This window comes from Amblyraja radiata, chromosome 2, assembly GCF_010909765.2.
Source record: "Amblyraja radiata isolate CabotCenter1 chromosome 2, sAmbRad1.1.pri, whole genome shotgun sequence".
Classification (NCBI taxonomy): Eukaryota; Metazoa; Chordata; class Chondrichthyes; order Rajiformes; family Rajidae; genus Amblyraja; species Amblyraja radiata.
The window spans coordinates 72,464,534-72,486,844 of NC_045957.1; the positions used below are offsets into that span (position 1 = coordinate 72,464,534).

Below are 22,311 nucleotides of genomic sequence, written 5' to 3' on the forward strand. Positions count from 1 at the left end.
TAGATGCTGCTGCACCCGCTGAGTTCCTCCAGCAATTTTGTGTACCTTCGATATTCCAGCATCTGCAGTTCCCTTTTGAACCCTTTATATAACAATCCTTTGCAGTCTGTAATGCCCAATCCTGGCTACTCTCTCTGGTAGCAAATTCACAACAGTCTTTTCAAAACACTGTCTCTTCAAGACACATTGTCTTTTCAATACACTTCTTTTCAAGACACCTTGCCTTTCCAATACACATTAGTGACAAAAACATTTTAGTCTGCGGTGCCTAATCCTTTACTTTACCCAATTCAATACACGCCAATCCTTTACACATGTGGTCTTAGCTTCACTGTCTGCTTCTCAGGATCTTGTCTGGGAACCAGATCAACCTCAGACTGAGGGACCATAGTTTTTTTTCCAGGAGCTTCTTCGGGAGGTCGGACTCAAAGGGTCCGACTAGAGCTCCGTTTTCTCCCCTTCAGATCCCGGTCTACTCAGTCATCTGTTGCTGGTCCCAGCAAGATCCCTGCCAACTAACGCCAAATGTCAAAGTTCGTCTCTTAAAAAGCTGACAGCTACAAAATTGTTAAAGGTAAACCAAAGCAATCTTTAATCCATTCGTCAGACGGGAGTGGCGAGATCTACAAAGAGCACACACGTTGCTCAGTATTTCTCGGGCTCCACTCACAGAACAAAGGAAAGTTAGCACAATTATACATTTTCTTATCAGTAAAACACTCCGACCGTCTGAATATGGCATGACTGAAAGATTCTATAGCCTTTCAGAATATAGGAAAAGCTGGGTCCAAATCAAGCTCATCCATTAACAAGTTATTACTTATCTCTGGAACGTCAGCTATTTTTTTCAATCTTGGCTTCTTTATGGCCTTGAAAGAAGCACATGTTATTACGCTGGTTTCCATCTTAATGTCTTTATTAAAAAGCCAACCTGTCCTCCATATTGTGTTCCATATAATTTGCAGTCATTCTGACTTGGCACCGAAACATTCTTTTGTTCTACTAGACCATGCTTTTGTAGAAGAACGACTGCATTTTGTAAACTATATTAGATTTGACTATTAGCTCTTTCACCCCTACTCCCGCGACCGGAAGGCAACACCGACCGCCACTTAGTGTCCGGACGGTGAACCAGGGCGAAGAAATACAGGTGTGGAGGAGGAGCCCATACAGGAGACTCATCCCTGCGTCTCGGAGGGAGATGAAGGGTGTCGATGAAAGGCGGCATAATTTGTGTGGGACCGGCTCCCAGGAAGGATTACGGCGCCTGGGTCCGACGAGTACTTCCGGCTGAACTGATGTTTGCTCAGCCGCAAGGACTCCACACGTTTGAGCCTCCCTAACACCCAGTGGGGCGGGACAAGGGCCGGCTGCTCTCACGTCCATGCGGTCGCCCTCCGCCGGCAGAGGGGGGGCCCGGTCGACAGCAACCAGGTTCCAAACTCTCAACAAGTCCCGGTAGAAGCCGGGCATCCTCAGCAGGACGGCACGGCTGCGCCTACCATTGGGATCTGTGTACCATTTTAACGGCAGCGGCCCCGTTGGAAAAAGTGCGTTGCCAGCATGTGCCACCTGGGAGGATGCCCCTGGTACAGGTATCTCTGCAGGGTCCTGAGATGGAGGGGGTGATACTATTGAACACTGAACTGTAATCTACAAACAACAGCCTGACGTGTGCGTTTTTAATGTCCAAGTGGTCAAGTGCAGAATGGCGAGCAAGTGAGATTGCATCCTCCGTTGACCTGTTGTGGCAGCAGGCAAATTGTAATGGGTCGAGGTTCTTGTTATAGTAGTTGATACGCGCCATAACCTACCTCTCAAAGCACTTCATCATCATGGACCTTAGTGCCACCTGTCGATAGTCATTGAGGCATGTCTTCTTACTCTTCATACTGATCAGACTTTTATCTGGTCATATTTGATGTAAAGTTTGTTACGATTATTCCAGAAGGGGGTGCTATTTTAGATCAAGTGAATAAAATTCTTCAGAGTCTAAAAAGCATGTTTTTATTGCACACAGACATAGAGTGCCCTCCATAATGTTAAGGACATAGACCCATAATTTATTTATTTGCCTGTACTCCACAATTTTAAGATTTGTAATTGAAAAAAAATCACATGTGGTTAAAGTGCACATTGTCAGATTTTATTAAAGGCCATTTTTATCCATTTTGGTTTCACCATTACAGCTGTCTTTATACATAGTCCCCCCATTTTAGGGCACTCTGTCAGCAACTATTTACCAACAAATTCTGAACCATTATTTTCCTTGAAAGCTTTAATTATACCTCAAGAAGCATGATTTAGTTATGAAAGCAAAGGTGGAAAAAAAATAATGCTCTCAGTATCGAGGTCACAATTGATAGTGTGGCACAAAGAGAAACAGTAAAACTGGTTAATGGGAATTATGATGCAAATACTAATACAGCCAGCAGAGTAACTAATATAAAATAACCTTTTAATAATTAAAATAACCTTAAACTGCTTCAAAGTTCTTCCCTCAATCATTAAGCAGTCTGGAAGTGCTTGCTAATGGTCACAACATACACTTCCATGTATGACCCTGTGACTGCACATAGCCAGATAATAGTTAATTAAACCTGAATGTTGCTAAATAAGTGCTAATGACATTTTCCAACAAGGTAATATCAAACCGCTCTCTCCAACAGTCATGACATTCAGTGTCAATACCATCAACCAAACCTAGCATAATCAATACGTAAACGTTGTAGCTGTAAAGCAGGTCAAAGATTTGACATTCTCAAGCAAGAGCCTCACTGCCTGACTTATCAAATAGCTACATATGCAAGTCAGATATATGATGGAATATCATTCAATTACCTTAATAAACCCATTTTAAAAAACATTAGAAAAATAGGTCAATTAGGACAAAGTGAAAGGCAATCAACCCTGTTTTCTCCCCTCCACTCATTGTAAACAAAGACCATATTAAAAATAACATTCTACTTACATCAAATGTATACTCCCAGTAGTTTTCAGATCTCTTTTTTGATACATTCTTAAAGATAATATTTTCAATCTGCACACCTGAAAAGGAAGCAACCGGAAATTCTAAGTTACAGAATACTCAAAGATCAGTTGGAAATATCTTTGGCCTACAAGGATACAACTGACAGTTGTTCTTAGTGGTCATGCAGTTAACATACGTCATTCCTAACTACTTAGATAAACTTGTAGGAAAGAACTGCAGACACTGGTTTACATCAAAGAAGACACAAAATATTAGAGTAACTCAGCCAGACAAGTATCTCTGGAGAGAAGGAACGGATGACATCTCGGGTCAAGACCCTTCTCCAATCTGATAGGGCTGACTGTGTTATAACTCTGATTTACAATTTACACTGCAAGCCGCATCAAAGTAACCCCCTGCAGAAAATCTCATGTTGGCTTGAAATTAGGCCAAGGATAGTATTTACACTTTAGACTTGTCACAGAAATGGAAATTAGTTGTTCCAATATTAAATATAAAGGATAAACAGAATTCTGCAAAAACATATCCAATCCTAACACGAAAGAATTCTGTCACCTTACACTTTTTTTTTGCTATTGCAGTTAATTAATTTGGTAATCCCCAAGCCTTAGGACACAGGATGAGGCCATGGAAAGATCATATTTCAGAAAGAAAGTTAGCTTCAAGTGAGAATAATATTTTTTAAAGCGTGCGCCACCACATTCCACTGGGTTAGGCAATTCATCTCTTTAGTCACAACACCACTGTAATCCATTGAAGGTATGTATGGGAGCAAATTTAAACACAATTTCCTAAATTCCAAACAGCTTTGCTAAGAGTCTAGTCACATAAAAAGTACACACTACCTCCAAAAAAACTAATAGCTCAATCATAGTCATTTACATGCAAACTAAAGGTAACTTCATAAAACATTTATGACAAAGTTATTCAAACTTCCCCGTTACCACTGATTGTAAAGAAGCCCACACAATCCCACCTTCCAGCACTAGTGCTTAGAACTGCAGATCACAACTTTAACTGCATGCACAATTTTTTAAAAGGAAGATTTGCATCTCAACCAGCTTTTTCAGGAGTGCTAAATTCCTTCCAATCTCACAGAAAAAAGCTTTTCCTAATTTTCCTTCGATTTGACAACATTTATTTTCAGTGCCGATTTGTTTTTTGACCTCGAAAGGAAATAAGATCAATAAGACTTGTTAAATCTCCCCTTTTTTGTTCTTGTTGGACAAATTATTAATACAGAACATAGAACTGCACAGCACAGGAAAATGTCCATTGTCCCACCATGACCATGATGCCTATCGAAATAATCCCATCTGCCTGCACTTGTTCTATATCCCTCTATCCCCAGTCTGTTCATGTGTCTAAATGTTTCTCAAACATTTATTTCGTAGCTACTTCTGATGAAGCCGAATAAAGTTACAAAAATAAGAAAATATTAAAATAGGTTTCTGGGCTAGTTTACAGCTTATATTTAGTGTCAAATTAGGCTTGCCTCAGGTTGCGGTGTGTGAGATAATAAATACCATAACATTGTCTCCCAAGTGAGGAGGTGACAGAGAGGAAGAGAGAAACAGCTAGTCATATCTTTGAAGTAAGATGCCGTAAACCAAATGGCCAATGTTTATGAGGGACGAAGTGACGAGAGAGGAACCATGGAAGTAGAAAGATAAGATGCCGTAAACCAAGTGTCCTATGTTTATGAGGGACCAAGAGACAGAGAGGAAGCAGCGAAAGAGCTAGGGTGATCTCTTTGGAGATAAAATGACCTAAACCAAATGGCCAATGTTTTTAGTATATCTTGTACCATGTAAACAAAATGCCTTTGATGTGATGCATTCTGTGGAAACCTTTTCCTGTACCTCTGACCATGACTAATGTCTGTGGAATGTGCTAAGGGGACAAAAAAAACCCTATTTAATGCAATGTAATTCTGTTGTTCAGAGAAGTGGACCGAGGACAGTCGAGTGTCTACATTGGTCACTTAGCTGGAATTCTCGCTCCCTTCCATCGGCCGATAATAAGTAAAGTTTTGAACTGGTCTACCAAATAGTTTGTGTGGTGTCTGTTTATTAAGAAGCGAACCTGTTTAGTTGTTATAAAAGTAACTTTTTCATTGGCGTTTTTTTTGGCAGGCCTCGCTGGGACCACATCAACAGCTGACTGTGCAAGAAGTTGCAGAGGTTGCCGGCCTCGTTGAGACATCCGTGATTTGTCGGGTTGAGATACGGGGGTTGAGGTGTGCGTCTGGCTTATTGAGACATCCGAAGAGCTGTCGGATTGAGAAATAAGTGGCGTTGTATATTAAAGAATTAAGAAGTCTGCCAGGTTGAGAAACGGGGGTCCCGGTTAGCGGGTCTGCTTCGTTGAGACACCTGGGGCTTATTTTAAGAGTTAAGAAGTCTGCCAGGTTGAGAAACGGGGGTCCCGGTTAGCGGGTCTGCTTCGTTGAGACACCTGGGGCTTATTTTAAGGGATAAGAAGTCTGCCAGGTTGAGAAACGGGGGTCTCGGTTAGCGAGTCGGCCTCGTTGAGACACTTGGGTCGTATATTAAAGAGTTAAAAAGTCAGCCAAATTGAGAAACTGGGGTCTCGAGTAGCGAGTCGGCCTGGTTGATATATTTGGAACAATTCGGAATTAAAAAGTCAGCCAAATTGAGAAACTGGGGTCTCATTTAGCGGGTCGGCCTGGTTGATATATTTGGAACGATTCGGAATTAAGAAGTCTGCTTTCTCTTTCTCTCTCTCTCTCTTTCTCTCTATCTATCTATGGGGAATGCTCTGGATAACAGTGAGGGGGGAACCCCCGTCCAACATATGTGTTATTTGAATCCTAAGTATAATAATAAATTTAGAATGTTAGGGGATGAAATGGTTGGGGGATGAAGCCTGGCCAGTAGGGGGCACATGGAATGTCGAGACAATTAAAAAAGCAGAGATGTTGATATGGGAAAGGAAGGCAGGAAAGAAATGGAAGAAGGGAATTAAAACGTGGAAAGCAGAAGCAGAGAAGAAGCATGAGGAGAGATCGAAGTTGGATGGATACTGCATGTAAACAAGGGATAGAGTTACGAAATAAGGATGGCACTATGAAAGGATGGAAAGTATTGCAACTAGAATGCCAGTGGGCGGAGGAACAAGTGAAAATAATTAAGAGACAGGCGGGAGGTGAAAAACAGGTGATGGTTAGTAAAAATAAACGCAGTACTGGTAAATCCTCTGGAGGAGACTTCATGTCTGGCACGACGACCCTGTTTGGTAGTGAAGATGAGGAGTTAGATAATCCTGGGAGACGTCCACCTCCCTACGTCCTACCAGTAGCAATGGCATCCTTACCTTTGGCAGCTCCGTCAGTAATAACCATATACCCCGAAGTTCCGACCTTACAAAGCTACGGTGAAATACTAAAGGAAGACATGAGTGAGCTGACGGAAAGTGTCCAAGATGAAGCGATTAACACGGTGGGATCAATTGGGGAGCGAGTAAAAACAAACCCTAGAAGGACTGCACAGAACCTCCCTATGAGAGCAGTGCCAAACCCTAGGGCAGGAGACGCCAATCAGGCCGATACCATGCAAATATACGCACCGTGGAGACCACACAAGCAATGTATGATACGGGATAAAGCCCCAGACCGCCATAAGACCCCGCAGGAATTTGTAGAATACCTCCGCAGTACGGTAGAATATTATCAGGCTACGGACCGTGATATTTGGTCCATGACCTTGTCACTTTTGTCAGCGGCCGAACAACAGAAGTGGAAGGATGTTATGAAACATCAGACGTGGCAGACACTAAAAGCCGTGCAGGAGCATGCAGACGAGGCAGTTTGTGTAGATTTTATGATGACCAGTCTGTTTGAAGAAGCCAATTAACATGTCGGTGGTCCTCGATTGTAAGCCCGGTCCAAAGGAAGACCCCCAGTCATATCTGGATCGTTTCACTAGTATCTATGGGACCTATGCAGGAGACTCTGTATACAATGCGGGCAATAGGTCCCCAGCTTTTAATGCTATGTTAATGAGTTGTCTCCCTCTTAAAGTACAGTCAATGATTAAAACAGATTTAAACTGGTCAGACAACGACATAACCCAGATGAGACGTGCAGTAGCTGCCTTTTGGGCTGACGGTGCTGGAAACACGGCTGCCACCAGTGCACCCAGAATAAAAACAGAATATTATATGTGGGATCCAGCAGCTGAGGAATCCTACCAGGCTCTGGCTATGAGACCTGGGAACGGGATGCGCCCTGGTAGAGGAAGGGGTTTTCCACCCAGATCACAATGGGATAGACCACGATGGGGAGAATTCCAGGGAAGACGAAATCAAAACCACCCAGGGCAGGGAAGATCACGTGGTGAGAGGGGAACTGGAGGAAGCTGTTTTCAGTGTGGGGGAAGAGGGCATTGGAAAAAGGAATGTCCCTCTGGTGACTCCGGGGAAGACAGGCTCCGTACTCTACCAACAACCCGTTTTCCCAATGACCCACCCACTTCCCTGTACAGCATCTATTCCCATTAATCGCCAACCCCGATGAAGAACCCACAGTAAACATGATGTTGGGGGACACCAGACTTCCGTTTTTGATTGATACAGGAGCAACCTCATCTACCCTGAATCAGGAGCTTGCGGCATCTCTTGGAGTTCCCATGTCAGACCATGTAACACGATTATCAGGATTGGACGGGAAAGTACGGTGTTACCCACTAACTCAGCCTCTGACTGTAACCTATGGACAGGAACAACGTACCCTCCCTTTTTCCGTTACACCATTTCTTGGCTGCAACCTCGATGGCAGAGACCTATTGATAGGATTAAAAGCGGGAATTATCTGCACTGACGAGGGAATTCACCTCCAGACCCAGAAGATGATGCACACACACTTCCCAACACCTCAATGGTGGGCTATTGATCTTTTGTCAGCACCAGTCTTTGGAAATACACCCGATCCACATGTGACCTTATGTTATGATCCTACGGGTTGCAATCCCGAAATGGAAGATTACTTTAGTTCTCTGATAGGGGAAGCGATTAGGGTCCGCTTGATAGGAACAGTGTCAGGCGAACCTGGCACTGCCTTGATCGTGCAAGTGGAGGAAGGGTTGTGGAAACAGAATGCTTCTCTAGTGGCACCTCATGTAACCACCTCAGTGAGGGCAGACCACTCAGCAAAAGAGCTGGGGTACCTCACCTACGAATTATGCAACCAAGCAAGTAACATACCGGGTGAGCAATATTTTTCGCAGGGAACGTTGGAATATTGGCAAGAGAACCAGATCGTTGAAGGAGTTATCAGACGCCATCAGCCAACAGCAAACGACATGGACAAACATCAGATTTGGGCGACATCACCGCATGAGGTAGGACTGACTTATTGTGTACCTGTAATGATCACGCTTAAGCCGGATGTCCGCCTCCCTGCAGTTCCCCAATATCCTTTAAAACCAGAAGCAGTGGCAGGAATACAACAGCTGGTGCAGTCTCTTTTACACCAAGGTATATTGGTGCAGTGTCACTCACCATGTAACACCCCGATCTTCCCGGTACCCAAGCCTGGACGCTCAGAGTGGAGGCTAGTACAAGACCTCCGTGCAATTAATGAGATCGTTACACCTATGCACGCCATCGTACCGAACCCCGCAACTATCCTGAGCCAGATTCCCGCCTCTGCGACAATCTTCACAGTTATTGACCTACAACATGCATTCTTTTCAGTCCCACTGCATCCCGATTGCCAATACCTTTTCGCCTTTACATACGAAGGACAACAATGTACATGGACACGCCTGCCACAAGGTTTTGTACATTCGCCCACTATGTTTTCCCAAGTACTAGCAGACCAATTAAAGACATTAACCCTCCCACAAGGCTCCATTGTAATTCAGTGTGTTGATGATTTACTTCTGGCCAGCTCTGATGAGGCCAGCAACATTATTGACACTGCAAAGTTGTTAGAAGCCTTACATGCTTGGGGGTATGTGATCCCTGAGAGGAAAGTTAAAGAGGGCAAGAAGGAGGTTAAATTTCTTGGAGTTATGATCAGTGTCACTGAAAGAGCACTTACTCCAGCAAGAGTGGACCCTATTGTTCGATACCCAAAACCAGAAACCCCCAAACAAATGAGAGCCTTCTTGGGGTTAGTGAACTTTTGCCGTCAGTGGATTCCCAATGTTGTACTTTATACGAAGCATCTATCACCACTGGCGTCTGCAAATGCCGCACGACATTTTTCCCTCGATGAAAAACAGACTGAGGCCTTTATAGCCTTAAAAGATGCATTAGCCTCTGCCCCAGCCATCGGAAGACCACTGTATGACAGATCGTTTCAGCTATATGTAACAATAATTCAAGACTGTGTATCAGCCGTACTGACGCAACAACATGGGGATGTTAAAAGACAAGTAGCTTACTTCTCAGTTCGCCTGGATGCAGTAGCACGCGTCTACCCCCTTTGCACCCAGATTTTGCCTGGTATACATGCCGCTATCTCAGCTGCCGCAAACATAACTTTACATCAACCGGTAATCGTATTTACAACTCATTGTGTCGCCGCATTAATGAATGCAAGCCAAACGAAATATCTCACCCAGGCACGCCTGGGCCGCTATGAACTGACATTGTTGAATAATCCAAATTTGACCTTTCAGCATTGTTCTACAATAAATCCATCTGCCTTTTTGACAGAGCCACCTGAGCCTTGCACAGAGCCACCCCACAATTATGAGATGGCCAATGACTTATTGACAAAAACACGGGAAGGATTGTCTGATATCCCATTGGAAGGCAACATACCATCATGGTTTGTCGATGGCTCCTCTATAGTTATCCCTGAAACAGGACAGCGGGCTTCCGGCTATGCAGTAGTAAACGGGTCACAGATGATTTTGGAAGAAGGAAGGTTTCAGATTCCGTTATCAGCACAACAGGCAGAATTATTTGCCCTAACTCGAGCCTGCATATTAGCAACGGACAAACAAATTAACATCTATACTGATTCCCGATACGCCTTCGGCGTTGCTCATGACTTTGGCGCTCTCTGGCAACACAGAGGATTCCTGACCTCGGCAGGAACACCCATTAAGAATGCCCTTTTTGTGTGTAATTTGCTTACGGCATTGATGCTACCAGAACAGCTGGCCATTATTAAATGTACTGCACACACTGGTAATGAATTTGCCGATAGTGTATCCAAGCAAGCAGCCTATACATCCAAATGCGTGGTGACATCTGGTAAACAGATACTAGCAAATAGAACGGTCCTGCCAGATATGAGGGAGGTATGTGCATTACAGAGGGACGCCTCTGATAACCAAAAACTATGGAAACAAGAGGGCTGTGCAATTGACTCCACCACAGGTCTTTGGCTATCAGTTTGTGTATCTGATGCATTTTTACCTGTTTTACTAACATATATTCACTCCCTTACCCATGCTGGTAAGGAGGGAATGATAAGGATGACAAAAGAGACGTGGTGGCACCCAAAAATTCGGCAAGAGGCACTGAAGCAGGCCTCTGAATGTAAAATTTGCCAACGAAATTATCCAGGCAAACCATTTTTAAGATACCCTCAGGGGTGACGCCAATGCCATCACGACCGTTTGAATGCATACAGATTGATTTTATTGAAATGCCAAGGGCCCAGTGTTATAAATATTGCTTAGTTATTTTAGATTTATTTAGCAGGTGGATTGAAGCTCTACCGACCTTCTACCGACTAATAATACTGCTGAAACTACGGTAACATTGTTGTTAAGAGAAGTTATTCCCAGGTTTGGCCTACCTACTGTCATAAGCTCGGACAATGGTCCCCATTTTATTGCCACTATTAATAAGGAAATATGTGCACATTTTAATATCCAACAGCAATTTCACTGTGTACACCACCCACAGGCACCTGGGAGCCAATGGGGCATTAAAAAACACAAATTACCAAGCTGATGGGAGAAATGGGACAGACATGGATTAAAGTATTACCCTTAGCATTATTTGAAATGAGGGTAACTCCCCACAGTGTTACAAAGCTATCCCCAGCAGAAATTATCTACGGTAAACCTCTACGAACCCCCTGGGGAGCAAGCATTACTCATGAAGGAACCTTAGATTTACACGCATTAAACGATGAAATAATTACCTATGTTCAACGACTCACCCATATTCTGTCAGCATTGCATTTATTCAATTCAATTCAACTTTAATGTCATTGCACAAATACTGAGTATGGGTACAACGAAATGCAGTTTTGCGTCAGTCCGTAGTAGTGCAATATAGAAATTAAAAAAAAAAAAGAGGATACAGAATAATAAAAAATACAGAATAATTAAACAATGGGGACGGAGGGACCGGAGGAATCTATCGGCGGGACTCCGAGTTCAGCAATGCGACGGTATGATTGTAGAAGCTGTTCCTCATCCTACTGGTACGAGACCTGAGGCTCCTGTACCGCCTCCCTGATGGGAGGAGGGCAAACAGTCCATGGTTGGGGTGGGAGGGGTCTTTAATGATCTTCCCAGCTCGTTTCAGACACCGTTTTCGGTGGAGGTTACCGTTACAGGTAAAGGAGTCCCAGAGGCCGCTACCTGATGCTGACCAGTGCGAAATAGTCCAACCAGGGGACTACGTACTTATCAGAAATTGGAACCGTAAGAAACTCGGCCCCCGTTGGAACGGACCATACCAGGTGCTGCTGACTACACCAACAGCAGTGAAGGTTGAAAACCATCCAAGTTGGATACATCTCTCCGACTGCAAAAAGATTGGATACAAGGATGGCACGAATGATGTTCGCTCTACTGACGATCCTAACCATGGCCAGGGTAACGTGGACTAATACCTATCTGGCTATGAGCCATGAGTTTGCCGTCCGGACACATGGGACTGAATGTTGGGTATGCACCGGTGTTCCGACTAGCAGTAAGGAAGGAATTCCCCTGGTCCCCATTCCATTAAACCTTACCGAGAGACTAGCGATGAGGTGCTTTTGTAACTCAGCTAAAAAACCGTCATGCCTAAAAATCATACGGATAACAAATACCAAAAACGAAACAATAAACATCACCCATGGAGGCCCGAAATACAATAATTTTGAAGGATGGTACACCCCTCCCTTCAAAGGAGATTGGAAATTGAACGTGACAAATGCAGCAGATATACCCCGACTACAGATAGTAAAAGATCCGCACAGGCCAGTTAATACTACCTGTTTTTGCCACCACCAAGGCACAGGTGTATTCTTGGGAAACAGTACTTGTATGTCAACTCAGGCAGCCACCATTATCGGCCCACCCCGACCAGTTAATGACACATATTTTGTATGTGGATCCTGGGCCTACCCATGGTTACCAGGAATGCCGCCGGCTGACGGGGCAGCTTGGGAACGACTAAAAGGACCCCAGCACTGGACAGGGTGTTGTTATGTTGCATATGTGGTCCCACGTATGAGAAGCATGAGCCAGTTGCACCGGCACATGGGGATTTCCAAGCGAGTTTGGTGGCCATTTAATATGTTTGGAGGGACTTGGGGAATGATTGTCCACTATGGATTGATTGTATTACTAGTTGTACTCGTAATTTGTCTGATGCGATGCTTATGGTCTTTCGTATGTACTCGGCAAGGACTGTAGTTATCTAAATTTTGATAAAAGGATGGAATGATGAAGCCGAATAAAGTTACAAAAATAAGAAAATATTAAAATAGGTTTCTGGGCTAGCTTACAGCTTATATTTAGTGTCAAATTAGGCTTGCCTCATGTTGCGGTGTGTGAGATAATAAATACCATAACATTGTCTCCCAAGTGCGGAGGTGACAGAGAGGAAGAGAGAAACAGCTAGTCATATCTTTGAAGTAAGATGCCGTAAACCAAATGGCCAATGTTTATGAGGGACGAAGTGACGAGAGAGGAACCAGGGAAGTAGAAAGATAAGATGCCGTAAACCAAGTGTCCTATGTTTATGAGGGACCAAGTGACAGAGAGGAAGCAGCGAAAGAGCTAGGGTGATCTCTTTGAAGATAAAATGACCTAAACCAAATGGCCAATGTTTTTAGTATATCTTGTACCATGTAAACAAAATGCCTTTGATGTGATGCATTCTGTGGATGCCTTTTCCTGTACCTCTGACCATGACTAATGTCTGTGGAATGTGCTAAGGGGACAAAAAAAAACTATTTAATGCAATGTAATTCTGTTGTTCAGAGAAGTGGACCGAGGACAGTCGAGTGTCTACATTGGTCACTTAGCTGGAATTCTCGTTCCCTTCCATCGGCCGATAATAAGTAAAGTTTTGAACTGGTCTACCAAACAGTTTGTGTGGTGTCTGTTTATTAAGAAGCTAACCTGTTTAGTTGTTATAAAAGTAACTTTTTCACTTCTTCCAACCTGGCAATGTGTTCCAGCCACACACCTCTGCGTGAAAAAAACCTTGCCTTACAAATCTCTCTTAAACATTCCCCTCTCACTTAAATCTATGCTTTCTAGTGTTTGACATTTCAACCATGGGAGCAAGATAACTACCTACCCTTTGTATTTGTCCAAACACTCCTTATAATTAATATTCTCCAATCCAGACAATATCCTGGTTAACCTTTTCTGCACCATCTCCAAAGCCTTCCTGTTGTGTGGTGACCTGAACTGTAAATAGTAAGCCAAACATATTGTAGCTAACGTTTAATTTAGCCGCAACATGACCTCGCAACTTTGATACTTCAAGACTTCCCATCTTAACCCCTTTTTGGTCTTCAAGAGACCACTCCCTCTGCAACTCTTGCTGAGCTCTTCTACCTTCGGCTCCGAGTCTAACTCATCCATGGTCGGCAGGCACTCGATGGCATCGAGGGCTGAGGGGAGGACATTGTTCTCTCTCGAGTAGAGGTCGGAGTAGTGTTCCACTCATCTGTCCATCTGTTGGCATTCATCTGTGATTATTTCCCCAGTGGAGGTTTTGAGGGGGGCTGTCTTGCTCTGGACTGCTCCTTGTGCCTTTTTAATGCCATTGTACATTTCCCTGATGTTCCCTGTTATGGCGGCCGTCTGGATGTCCTCACTAAGCTGTGTCCAGTAGTCATTGGTGCAATGCCTGGCAGTCTGCTGAATCTTTTTCCTGGCAGTCCTGAGGATCTGCAGGTTCTTCTCGTTAGCCGACCGCTTGTACTCAGCTAGGGCGGCACGCTTCGCTTCGATGACGGGAGTCATCTCGGTCAACTTGTCCTCAAACCAGTCGTGTGTCTTCGAGGTCTTCTTCCCAAAGCTAACTAAGGCTGCATGGTGTCCCGCAGAATTTTCCACTTCTCTGTTGCAGAGTCTCCAGGACATGAGGTGCCAAGTTCTCTCTCAAAAGTGTCTGCAAACTGTTGCACGAGGTCTGGACGGGGCATCTTGCCGACATCGATGCGGGGGTTACCCTGCTTCTTGGTACAGTAAAACCTCTTTGGTTGCAGCATGATCTTGCAACACACCAAGGAGTGGTCTGTGTCGCAGTCCGCATTGTGGTAGGAGTGTGTGTGGAGAATGTTCTTGATGGTGGCACGCCATAATTGAATATATACAATTAAAAAAATAGAAATGGCTGGAAATATTCAGCAGGTTAGGCAAGTCTAACCTGCTGAATATACCATTCTTTATTTTTGTTTCATCTCTGATGAAAAGTCTTTCACCTGAAGTGCTACCCCATAGATGCTGCCCAACTTGTTAAATATTTCTAACATTTTCTAGTTTCAAGTTCAAACTTAAAGCACACGGTACTGGGGGTTCAGTATTGATGTGGATAGAGAACTGGCTGGCAGACAGGAAGCAAAGAGTAGGAGTAAACGGGTCCTTTTCAGAATGGCAGGCAGTGACTAGTAGGGTACCGCAAGGCTCGGTGCTGGGACCCCAGCTATTTACAATATATATTAATGATTTGAATGCAACGTCTCCAAGTTTGCGGATGACACGAAGCTGGGGGGCAGTGTTAGCTGTGTGGAGGATGCTAGGAGGCTGCAAGGTGACTTGGATAGGCTGGGTGAGTGGGCAAATGCATGGCAGATGCAGTATAATGTGGATAAATGTGAGGTTATCCACTTCGGTGGCAAAACCAGGAAAGTAGATTATTATCTGAATGGTGGCCGATTAGGAAAAGGGGAGATGCAACAAGACCTGGGTGTCATGGTGATGAAGCCGAATTTTAGTTAAAAATATAAGAAGATATTAAATTGGCTTCTGGGCTAGCTTACAGCTTATATTTAGTCTCAAATTAGGCTTGCCTCAGGTTGCGGTGTGTGAGATAATAAATCCTATAACATTGTCTCCCAAGTGACAAGCAGAGGAGAAGCTAGAGAGATCTCTTTGAAGTAAGATGCCGTGAACCAAATGGCCAATGTTATGGGGGAGGAGGCGAGAAAGGAAGAGAGAAACAGCTAGTCATATCTGTGAAGTAAGATGCCATAAACCAAATGGCCAATGTTTATGAGGGACCAAATGACAGCGATGAAGCAGCGAAAGAGCTAGGGTGATCTCTGTGAAGATAAAATGGCATTATCCAAATGGCCAATGTTTATGAAGGACGAGAGAGGAACCAGGGAAGTAGAAAGATAAAATGTCGTAAACCAAATGGCCAATGTTATCTTGTAACATGTAAACAAAAGGCCTTTGATGTGATGCATTCTGTGGAAACCTTTTCCTGTACCTCTGACCATGACGAATGTCTGTGAAATGTGCTAAGGGGACAAAAAAAAAACCCTATTTAAGGCAATGTAATTCTGTTGTTCAGGGAAGTGGACCGAGGACAGTCGAGTATCTACATTGGTCACTTAGCTGGAATTCTCGCTCCCTTCCATCGGCCGATAATAAGTAAAGTTTTGAACTGGTCTACCAAACAGTTTGTGTGGTGTCTGTTTATTAAGAAGCGAACCTGGTTTAGTTGTTAAGAAAAGTAGCTTTTTCAATGGTACACCAGTTATTGAAAGTAGGCATGCAGGTGCAGCAGGCAGTGAAGAAAGCGAATGGTATGTTAGCATTCATAGCAAAAGGATTTGAGTATAGGAGCAGGGAGGTTCTACTGCAGTTGTACAGGGTCTTGGTGAGACCACACCTGGAGTATTGCGTACAGTTTTGGTCTCCTAATCTGAGGAAAGACATTCTTGCCACAGAGGGAGTACAGAGAAGGTTCACCAGACTGATTCCTGGGATGTCAGGACTTTCATTTGAAGAAAGACCGGATAGACTCAGCTTGTACTCGCTAGAATTTAGAAGATTTAGGGGGATCTTATAGATGATGGAGTTCGCACTGCGACCGGCTACGCAGTCATGAGTATAGAGTGAGTACAGCAGGGGGCTCTGCACGCAGCCTTGAGGTCCTCCCGTGCTGATTGTTATCGAGGCCGACACATTTCCACCAATACAAACAGACTGTGTCTGTGAATGAGGAAGTTGAGGATCCAATTGCAGAGGGACGCGCAGAGACCCAGTTCTGCGAGTTTGGTAACCAGCTTGGAGGGGATGATTGTGTTAAATGCCGAGCTGTAATCATTGAATAACAGCCTGACATACGAGTTTTTGTTGTCCAAGTGGTCCAGAGCTGAATGGTGGCCGATTAGGAAGGCCAGAGAGATCGCATCCACCATTGATCTGTTGTGGCGGTGAGTGAACTGCAGTGGGTCCAGGTTTTTGTCGAGGTAGGAGTTGATTTGCTCCATGATCAACCTCTCAAAGCAATTCATCTCCACAGGCGTTAGTGCCACTGGTCGATAGTCATTGAGGCACGTCACCTTACTCTTAATAATAATAATAATAATATTTTGTTTATAGGGACAGTGCATATTAATGAACATTTGCATGTAAATATGTGAGATTGTAGCCAATCAGTAGCTAATTTCCGTCTCTAGTCCCAGGCAAAGGTAGGTGAAGTGTCTTGCCCAAGGACACAACGACAGTACACACTCCAAGCAGGATTCGAACCGGCCACCTTCAGGTTGCCAGCCGAACACTTAGCCCATTGTGCCATCTGTCGTCCTTGGGCACTGGTATAATTGATGCCCTTTTAAAGCAGGTGGGGACCTCAGAAGTGAGAGGTTGAAAATGTCCGTAAAAACTCCAGCCAGTTGGTCCGCACAGGTTTTAAGAACACGACCGGGTATACCATCAGGGCCAGGCACTTTTCGAGGGTTCACCCCTCTGAAGGATTTCCTGACGTCGGCCTCTATGACCGAGACTGAAATACCATCACAGCGAATGGGGGCTCAGGAAGGCACATCAGTATTCTCCCTATCAAAGCGTGCGTAAAACGCATTGAGCTCGTCAGAGAGTGATGTTTCGCCGACATTCGAGCTGCCTCCTGGTTTCGCCTTGTAGGAGGTGATTGCATTCAGGCCCTGCCACAGCTGGTGAACATCTGTCTCATCCTCCAGTTTAGAGCAGAAGTCCCTTTTGATGGTCTTAGCAAGGTCGTATCTGGACTTCTTGTAGGCCACTGTATCATCAGACGTGAATGCCCGGTGTCTGGACATCAGAAGAGTGCGGATTGTAGATTTTCAGCATCTGCACTATTTTCTTTTACAATGGAGGACTTTTTCCACATCGGTGGGTTCACCAAACACTAAAGGCCTCCTGGAGAAACAGATTATACCAAGGACAGATACCAAGTGCTAGAACAATTCAGCTTGTCAGGTAGCTCTGAAGAAAAAGGAACCTTCTTCACACTAATCCCTTTTCTCCAGAAATGCTGCCTGACCCACAAAGTTACCCTAGCACTATGACTACCAAAGACCTCCTGATCAATTGCAAATCCAAAATCCTTCAATGATCCAGAAGTCTCAAAATAAGTGTCAAATTACTGAATTGCTGGAAAAACAAACAAATGCGATTTAAGTGTGATTAAAGATTACCTGGTCGCTGAGTGATTGCTTCTGCCCCTTCTTCAGAAGATAGAGGTGGCCTCTCATAATAATTATTTTCTGTCCCCAAAGAATAGGTTTTCCTGGAGAAACGCTCCTTTTAAAGCAAAAGTACAAAGCAAGAAAATGAATAAACCAAAGACTTTTTTAAAGAGAGACAACTAAAGCAGTTTGAATACAACATTTGGGAAATCCTACTGCAGGTGTATAAAATTTTGGTTCAGCCCCCTTGTGTGCAATTCTATTGGCCGCATTATAGCAAAGATGTGGAGACTTAGGAGAGGGCCCCTGAAATGCACCCTACCTCTACAATCAGAACCATCCTTTAATACCACTGTTACCGGGATTTTGGCTGGGTTGGAGAATATTAGTACTGCATATGAATATTAGTTTGAATTGCATATTATGCAGAGCTGGAGGCCAAGGGGCGTCCTGAAAGAAGCATATACAATTACCAGAGACATTGATAGGGCAGATAGATTCCCCAGGGTGGAAATGACAAATACCAGAGGGCAAAGATTTAAGATGAATGGATAAGGTGGGAATGTTTGAAGGGGATTTGCCACACAAATTTGTTTTGCTTTATACACAGAAGGGGAAGTACCTGAAACATGCTGCCAGGAGGGGGGGTGATGGAAGCAGATAAGAAAGCAACATTGAAGAGGCATTTCAGCATGCAAATGAACAGGCAGGGTATGGAAGAATATGATGGCATGCTTTCAGATGCCATTCATTTAAATTGACATAATTGTTGGGACATACACAGTGGCCAAAAACCCTGTACCTACGCTGTTCTATGTTATTTCATGATTTATTTTCTCAAAAGTATGCTAATTAAAAATTGTACATTTGAACGCTGCGATTTTAAAGGGACACATTCGAGGAATTAAATCTTATTTTTCCCAGACAAATTTAACCTGGAATTTTCATTTATGATGGGCAATTTCCAAACAGTTCAAAAAGCCCAAATATTTATTAATTGTTAGTAAAAACATATTGTATTCAGTACATCCTTAATATTCGACTCAAGCATCTTCACCACTACCGATGTAAGGCTAACTGGTCTATAATTTCCCATTTTCTCTTTCCCTCTGTTCTTAAAAAGTGGGGTTACTTTAGCTATCCTCCAGTCCACAGGAACTGATCCAATCTATAGAACATTGGAAAATGATCACCAACAATTTCTAGATCCACCTCCTTGAGTACTCTGGCTCCATCAGGTCCCAGGGATGTATCTGCCTTCAGTCCCAACAGTTTACCAAACACCATTTCCTGACTAATGTGTATTACCTTCAGTTCCTCCAGCACACTAGATCCTTGGTCCTGTGAGATTGTTTGTATCTTCCTTAGTGAAGACAGAATCAAAGTACTTGCTTAACTGGTCAACCAGTCACCAAACTGAACCTTACATTTAACAATTGACTATTGTGTCAATTTACATTTGTTGATTCTTGAGATTAGTCTCCATAACACCAATAACACTCACAAGAAGGAATGTTCAGTTCAAGCCTTCAACCTGGACTGAAAAGTCCCGATCCACAACTTAACCTATCCACATTTTCCAGAGTTGCTGCCTGACATACTGTGTTACTCCAGCACTTTGTCTCTTTTTTTTTTTTGTAAACCAGCATCCGCAGTTCCTCGTTTCAACAACCCTTCAATTATGTTTTCAGAACAAATTTGAAGAGACTTTTTTTTTTTTTTTAACTTCTCCAGAAGTAATGCTCATATTTAACTCTGGGGTTGAGTTGCAGTTCAAGTATGTAATCCCTTAAATCTATCCAAATGAGGAGTATTAATGACCGAAAGACATTTAACCTATTTTAAAACAATTAGTGTTGCAAATTACAATAAAGCAGGTTTCACTACTGAATATGAAACTCCCAAGTCTGGGGCAAGCAGCATCCAGCCGAATCCACGCCATTAAATTGTTGCAACAGAGAAAATAAAATTGTCGAATTTTCGCCAAACACTTAAGTGTGCAATTTCACTTTCACACCGCCACGACGTGAATCAGGAGTTTGAAGGTTCAGAATTATTTCGACAAAAAAAACTTTTAATCAAAAACTTGCTTTGCATAAATGCGTGCATCTTCGTTTCTAAACTACATACAAGTTAAAGGATTTCAAAAGAAGGGCACGGGTAGATCTCTTCCTCCGCCATGCCTCTGGGATTAAGCAGTAAAACATTTAAAATATCCTTACATCAAAATAAACTGTGGCAATGCTCAGCCATGTGAACCAATCCTTTGCCGATTCTATTCTTTAATAAGAAAATGTGATCTCATGAAGGCGGAATTTCTCTTCGCGGCGACTTGACGTACGGGTGGGAATCAGGGTAGACTGTAGTGTCGTGCCAGAATAGCTGACAACTGGCCCACTTTGGATACAATCTCTTCCACACCCACCAACCGACACCGACCCAATACCGCCATACCATTGGTCAACATTAAGCGCCAACGACCCATTTAAAAATACACACGAACCCCACCTCCTACTCCTCCCACTCCCTCACTTGGTCCCCGCCCCAACCCGTTGCCAATTGTCCGCCTGCGCCCACCCAGCCGAGCGACGCACCCAGGCGGCGACCGGGGGGGGGAGCGCGGAGCGCGATTGTGAATGCGAGATAGAGGCAACAGCGAAAAATGATAATTCATTCACTCAGATATAAAAGACATCTCTCACCCCGTCGCTCCTCCCGCCACAACAAGCGCAGAGAGAACGTGTCGGAAGGAACTGCAGATGCTGGTTTACGCAGAAGATAGACACAAAATGTGGAGTATCGCAGTGGGTCAGGGAGCATCTCTGGAGAGAAGGAATGGGTTATGTTTCGGGTCGACACACCCTTCTTATTAAAGAAGAGTGTCTTGATCCGAAACGTCATCCATGCCTTCTCAGATTGAGAGAGAGATGCTGCCTGTCCCGTTGAATTCATAAGCAACAGCAGCAAAATCAGGCCATTTGGCCCCTCAAATCTACTCCGCCATTCATTCGTGGCTGATCTATATTTCCCTCTCAACCCCATTCTCCTGCCTTCTCCCCAATAACCCCTGACACCCGTACTAATCAAGAACCTATCTATCTATCTACCTCTGATTTAAAAATATCCATTGACTTGGATTAGTGCACCGTTCCTCCAGCATGTAGTGTCCGGCATATCAAGCGCAGAGAGAACGCGGCCCGGTCAGTGACGGCCCGGGCAGCGCGGTCGGGCTCGCCGGCTACCTGGCGCGCGCACCCCTCGCGCCGCGGGTTCCATTTACCTTGGCGACGGTGTTCTGGAACTTGCGGCCGTTGGCGGCGGCCCCCCCGCGCCGTCTCTGCTGCAGGCCGGCCAGCTGCTCGCGCAGCGTCTCCTTCTGGTGGAAGGAGAAGGCCGGGTGGTTGGACGCCATGGTGAGCAGCAGCAGGAACTCCTGAACGCCGCGCTCCGTCAGCTGTAGCCCGTAGTTGCGGATGACCGAGTCGATGCGGCCGAGGGCTCGGGCCAGCACGGCGGCCGCCTCCCGGTTCTCCGAGCCCAGGAGAGCCAGCGAGACCACCAGCTTGCTACGCACCACCTCGTCCGTAACGTCGCCGATGGTGGCCAGGTCGGCAGCGTTGTTGGCGCGGATCTCCGAGTCCCGCAGTGAGTGGTAGTCCTTGCGAGCCAGATCCTCCAGGCAGCTGCCGAGGAAGCGCAGTTCCAGCGGGTGGCACAAGTCCAGGAGGCCGCAGCAGAACTCTAGTCTCTGGGCCGATGTGAGGGCCGAGCCGAACCACTCGTACACCGCCTCCTTCTGCGGCGGCGGCGGCGGCATAGCGGGGTCCGCTCTCACCCCCTCGTCGTCGTTGTCCTCGTCCTTCTCTTCTTCTTCGTCGTCGTCGTCGTCGTCCTCCTCCTCCTCCTCCTCGTCCTCCTCCTCCTCCTCCTCCTCCTCGGGGTCGGGCAGCTTCATCAGCACCTTCATCTTCATCAAGTTAAAGCGATGTCCGCCACCCAAGAGAAAAATATACAAGACACAAACAGTTCGTTAATTAACTGGAAGCATCCACTCCACACACTCAGTACGTCTCAGTCACGGTTTGATTGATTTTTTTTTCTCAACCCCTCTCTCTCCGATCAGCAACGGAGCGCCGATTGAAGTGAAAGTCTCTGCCTCGGCCCCAGCTGTCAATCACCCGCGCCCCACCACGCCTGTCAATCACTGGCGGCGGCCACGCCCGGTGCCGCCATGCCCCGCCCCTTCCTCACCCGGTCCATGGGGCAAGTTGCTCCGAGCCGATCCTCTCAGGTCCCACTTGCCAATTACCCACACCCACCACAGCCTCCTTCAGGCAGTTCCATCCCGCTGCTAAAAGGAATGTTCCTCACTCCCTGGCCGTACTCCGGTCAGAGGTCTCTCGCTTCTAACCGGACATCAGTCGGGAGAGAGGAGTCAATCATGAAAGTTGGCACCACATATCCCCAGGACTAT

The 22,311-nt window shown here is 45.0% G+C and overlaps 1 protein-coding gene across 6 annotated transcripts in view; it reads right to left on the reverse strand.

The window, feature by feature from the left end:
• zcchc2 (zinc finger CCHC-type containing 2) overlaps positions 1-22,027 on the reverse strand; it is a 98,175-nt gene extending 76,148 nt beyond the window's left edge. For 4 of the 6 annotated variants that reach the window (XM_033048848.1, XM_033048841.1, XM_033048831.1 and 1 more), the window contains exons 1-3: positions 21,118-22,019; positions 17,847-17,952; positions 2,972-3,048 (exon numbers count right to left, since the gene is read on the reverse strand). In XM_033048848.1, the coding sequence (XP_032904739.1) occupies positions 2,972-3,048; positions 17,847-17,952; positions 21,118-21,810 (876 nt within the window). In that variant the 5' untranslated portion in view covers positions 21,811-22,019. Of the gene's footprint in view, positions 1-2,971; positions 3,049-17,846; positions 17,953-20,969; positions 21,044-21,117 lie in introns of those variants that run through there. The other 2 variants (XM_033048820.1, XM_033048856.1) reach the window with 2 other exon arrangements.
• Positions 22,028-22,311: the final 284 nt, after the last annotated feature.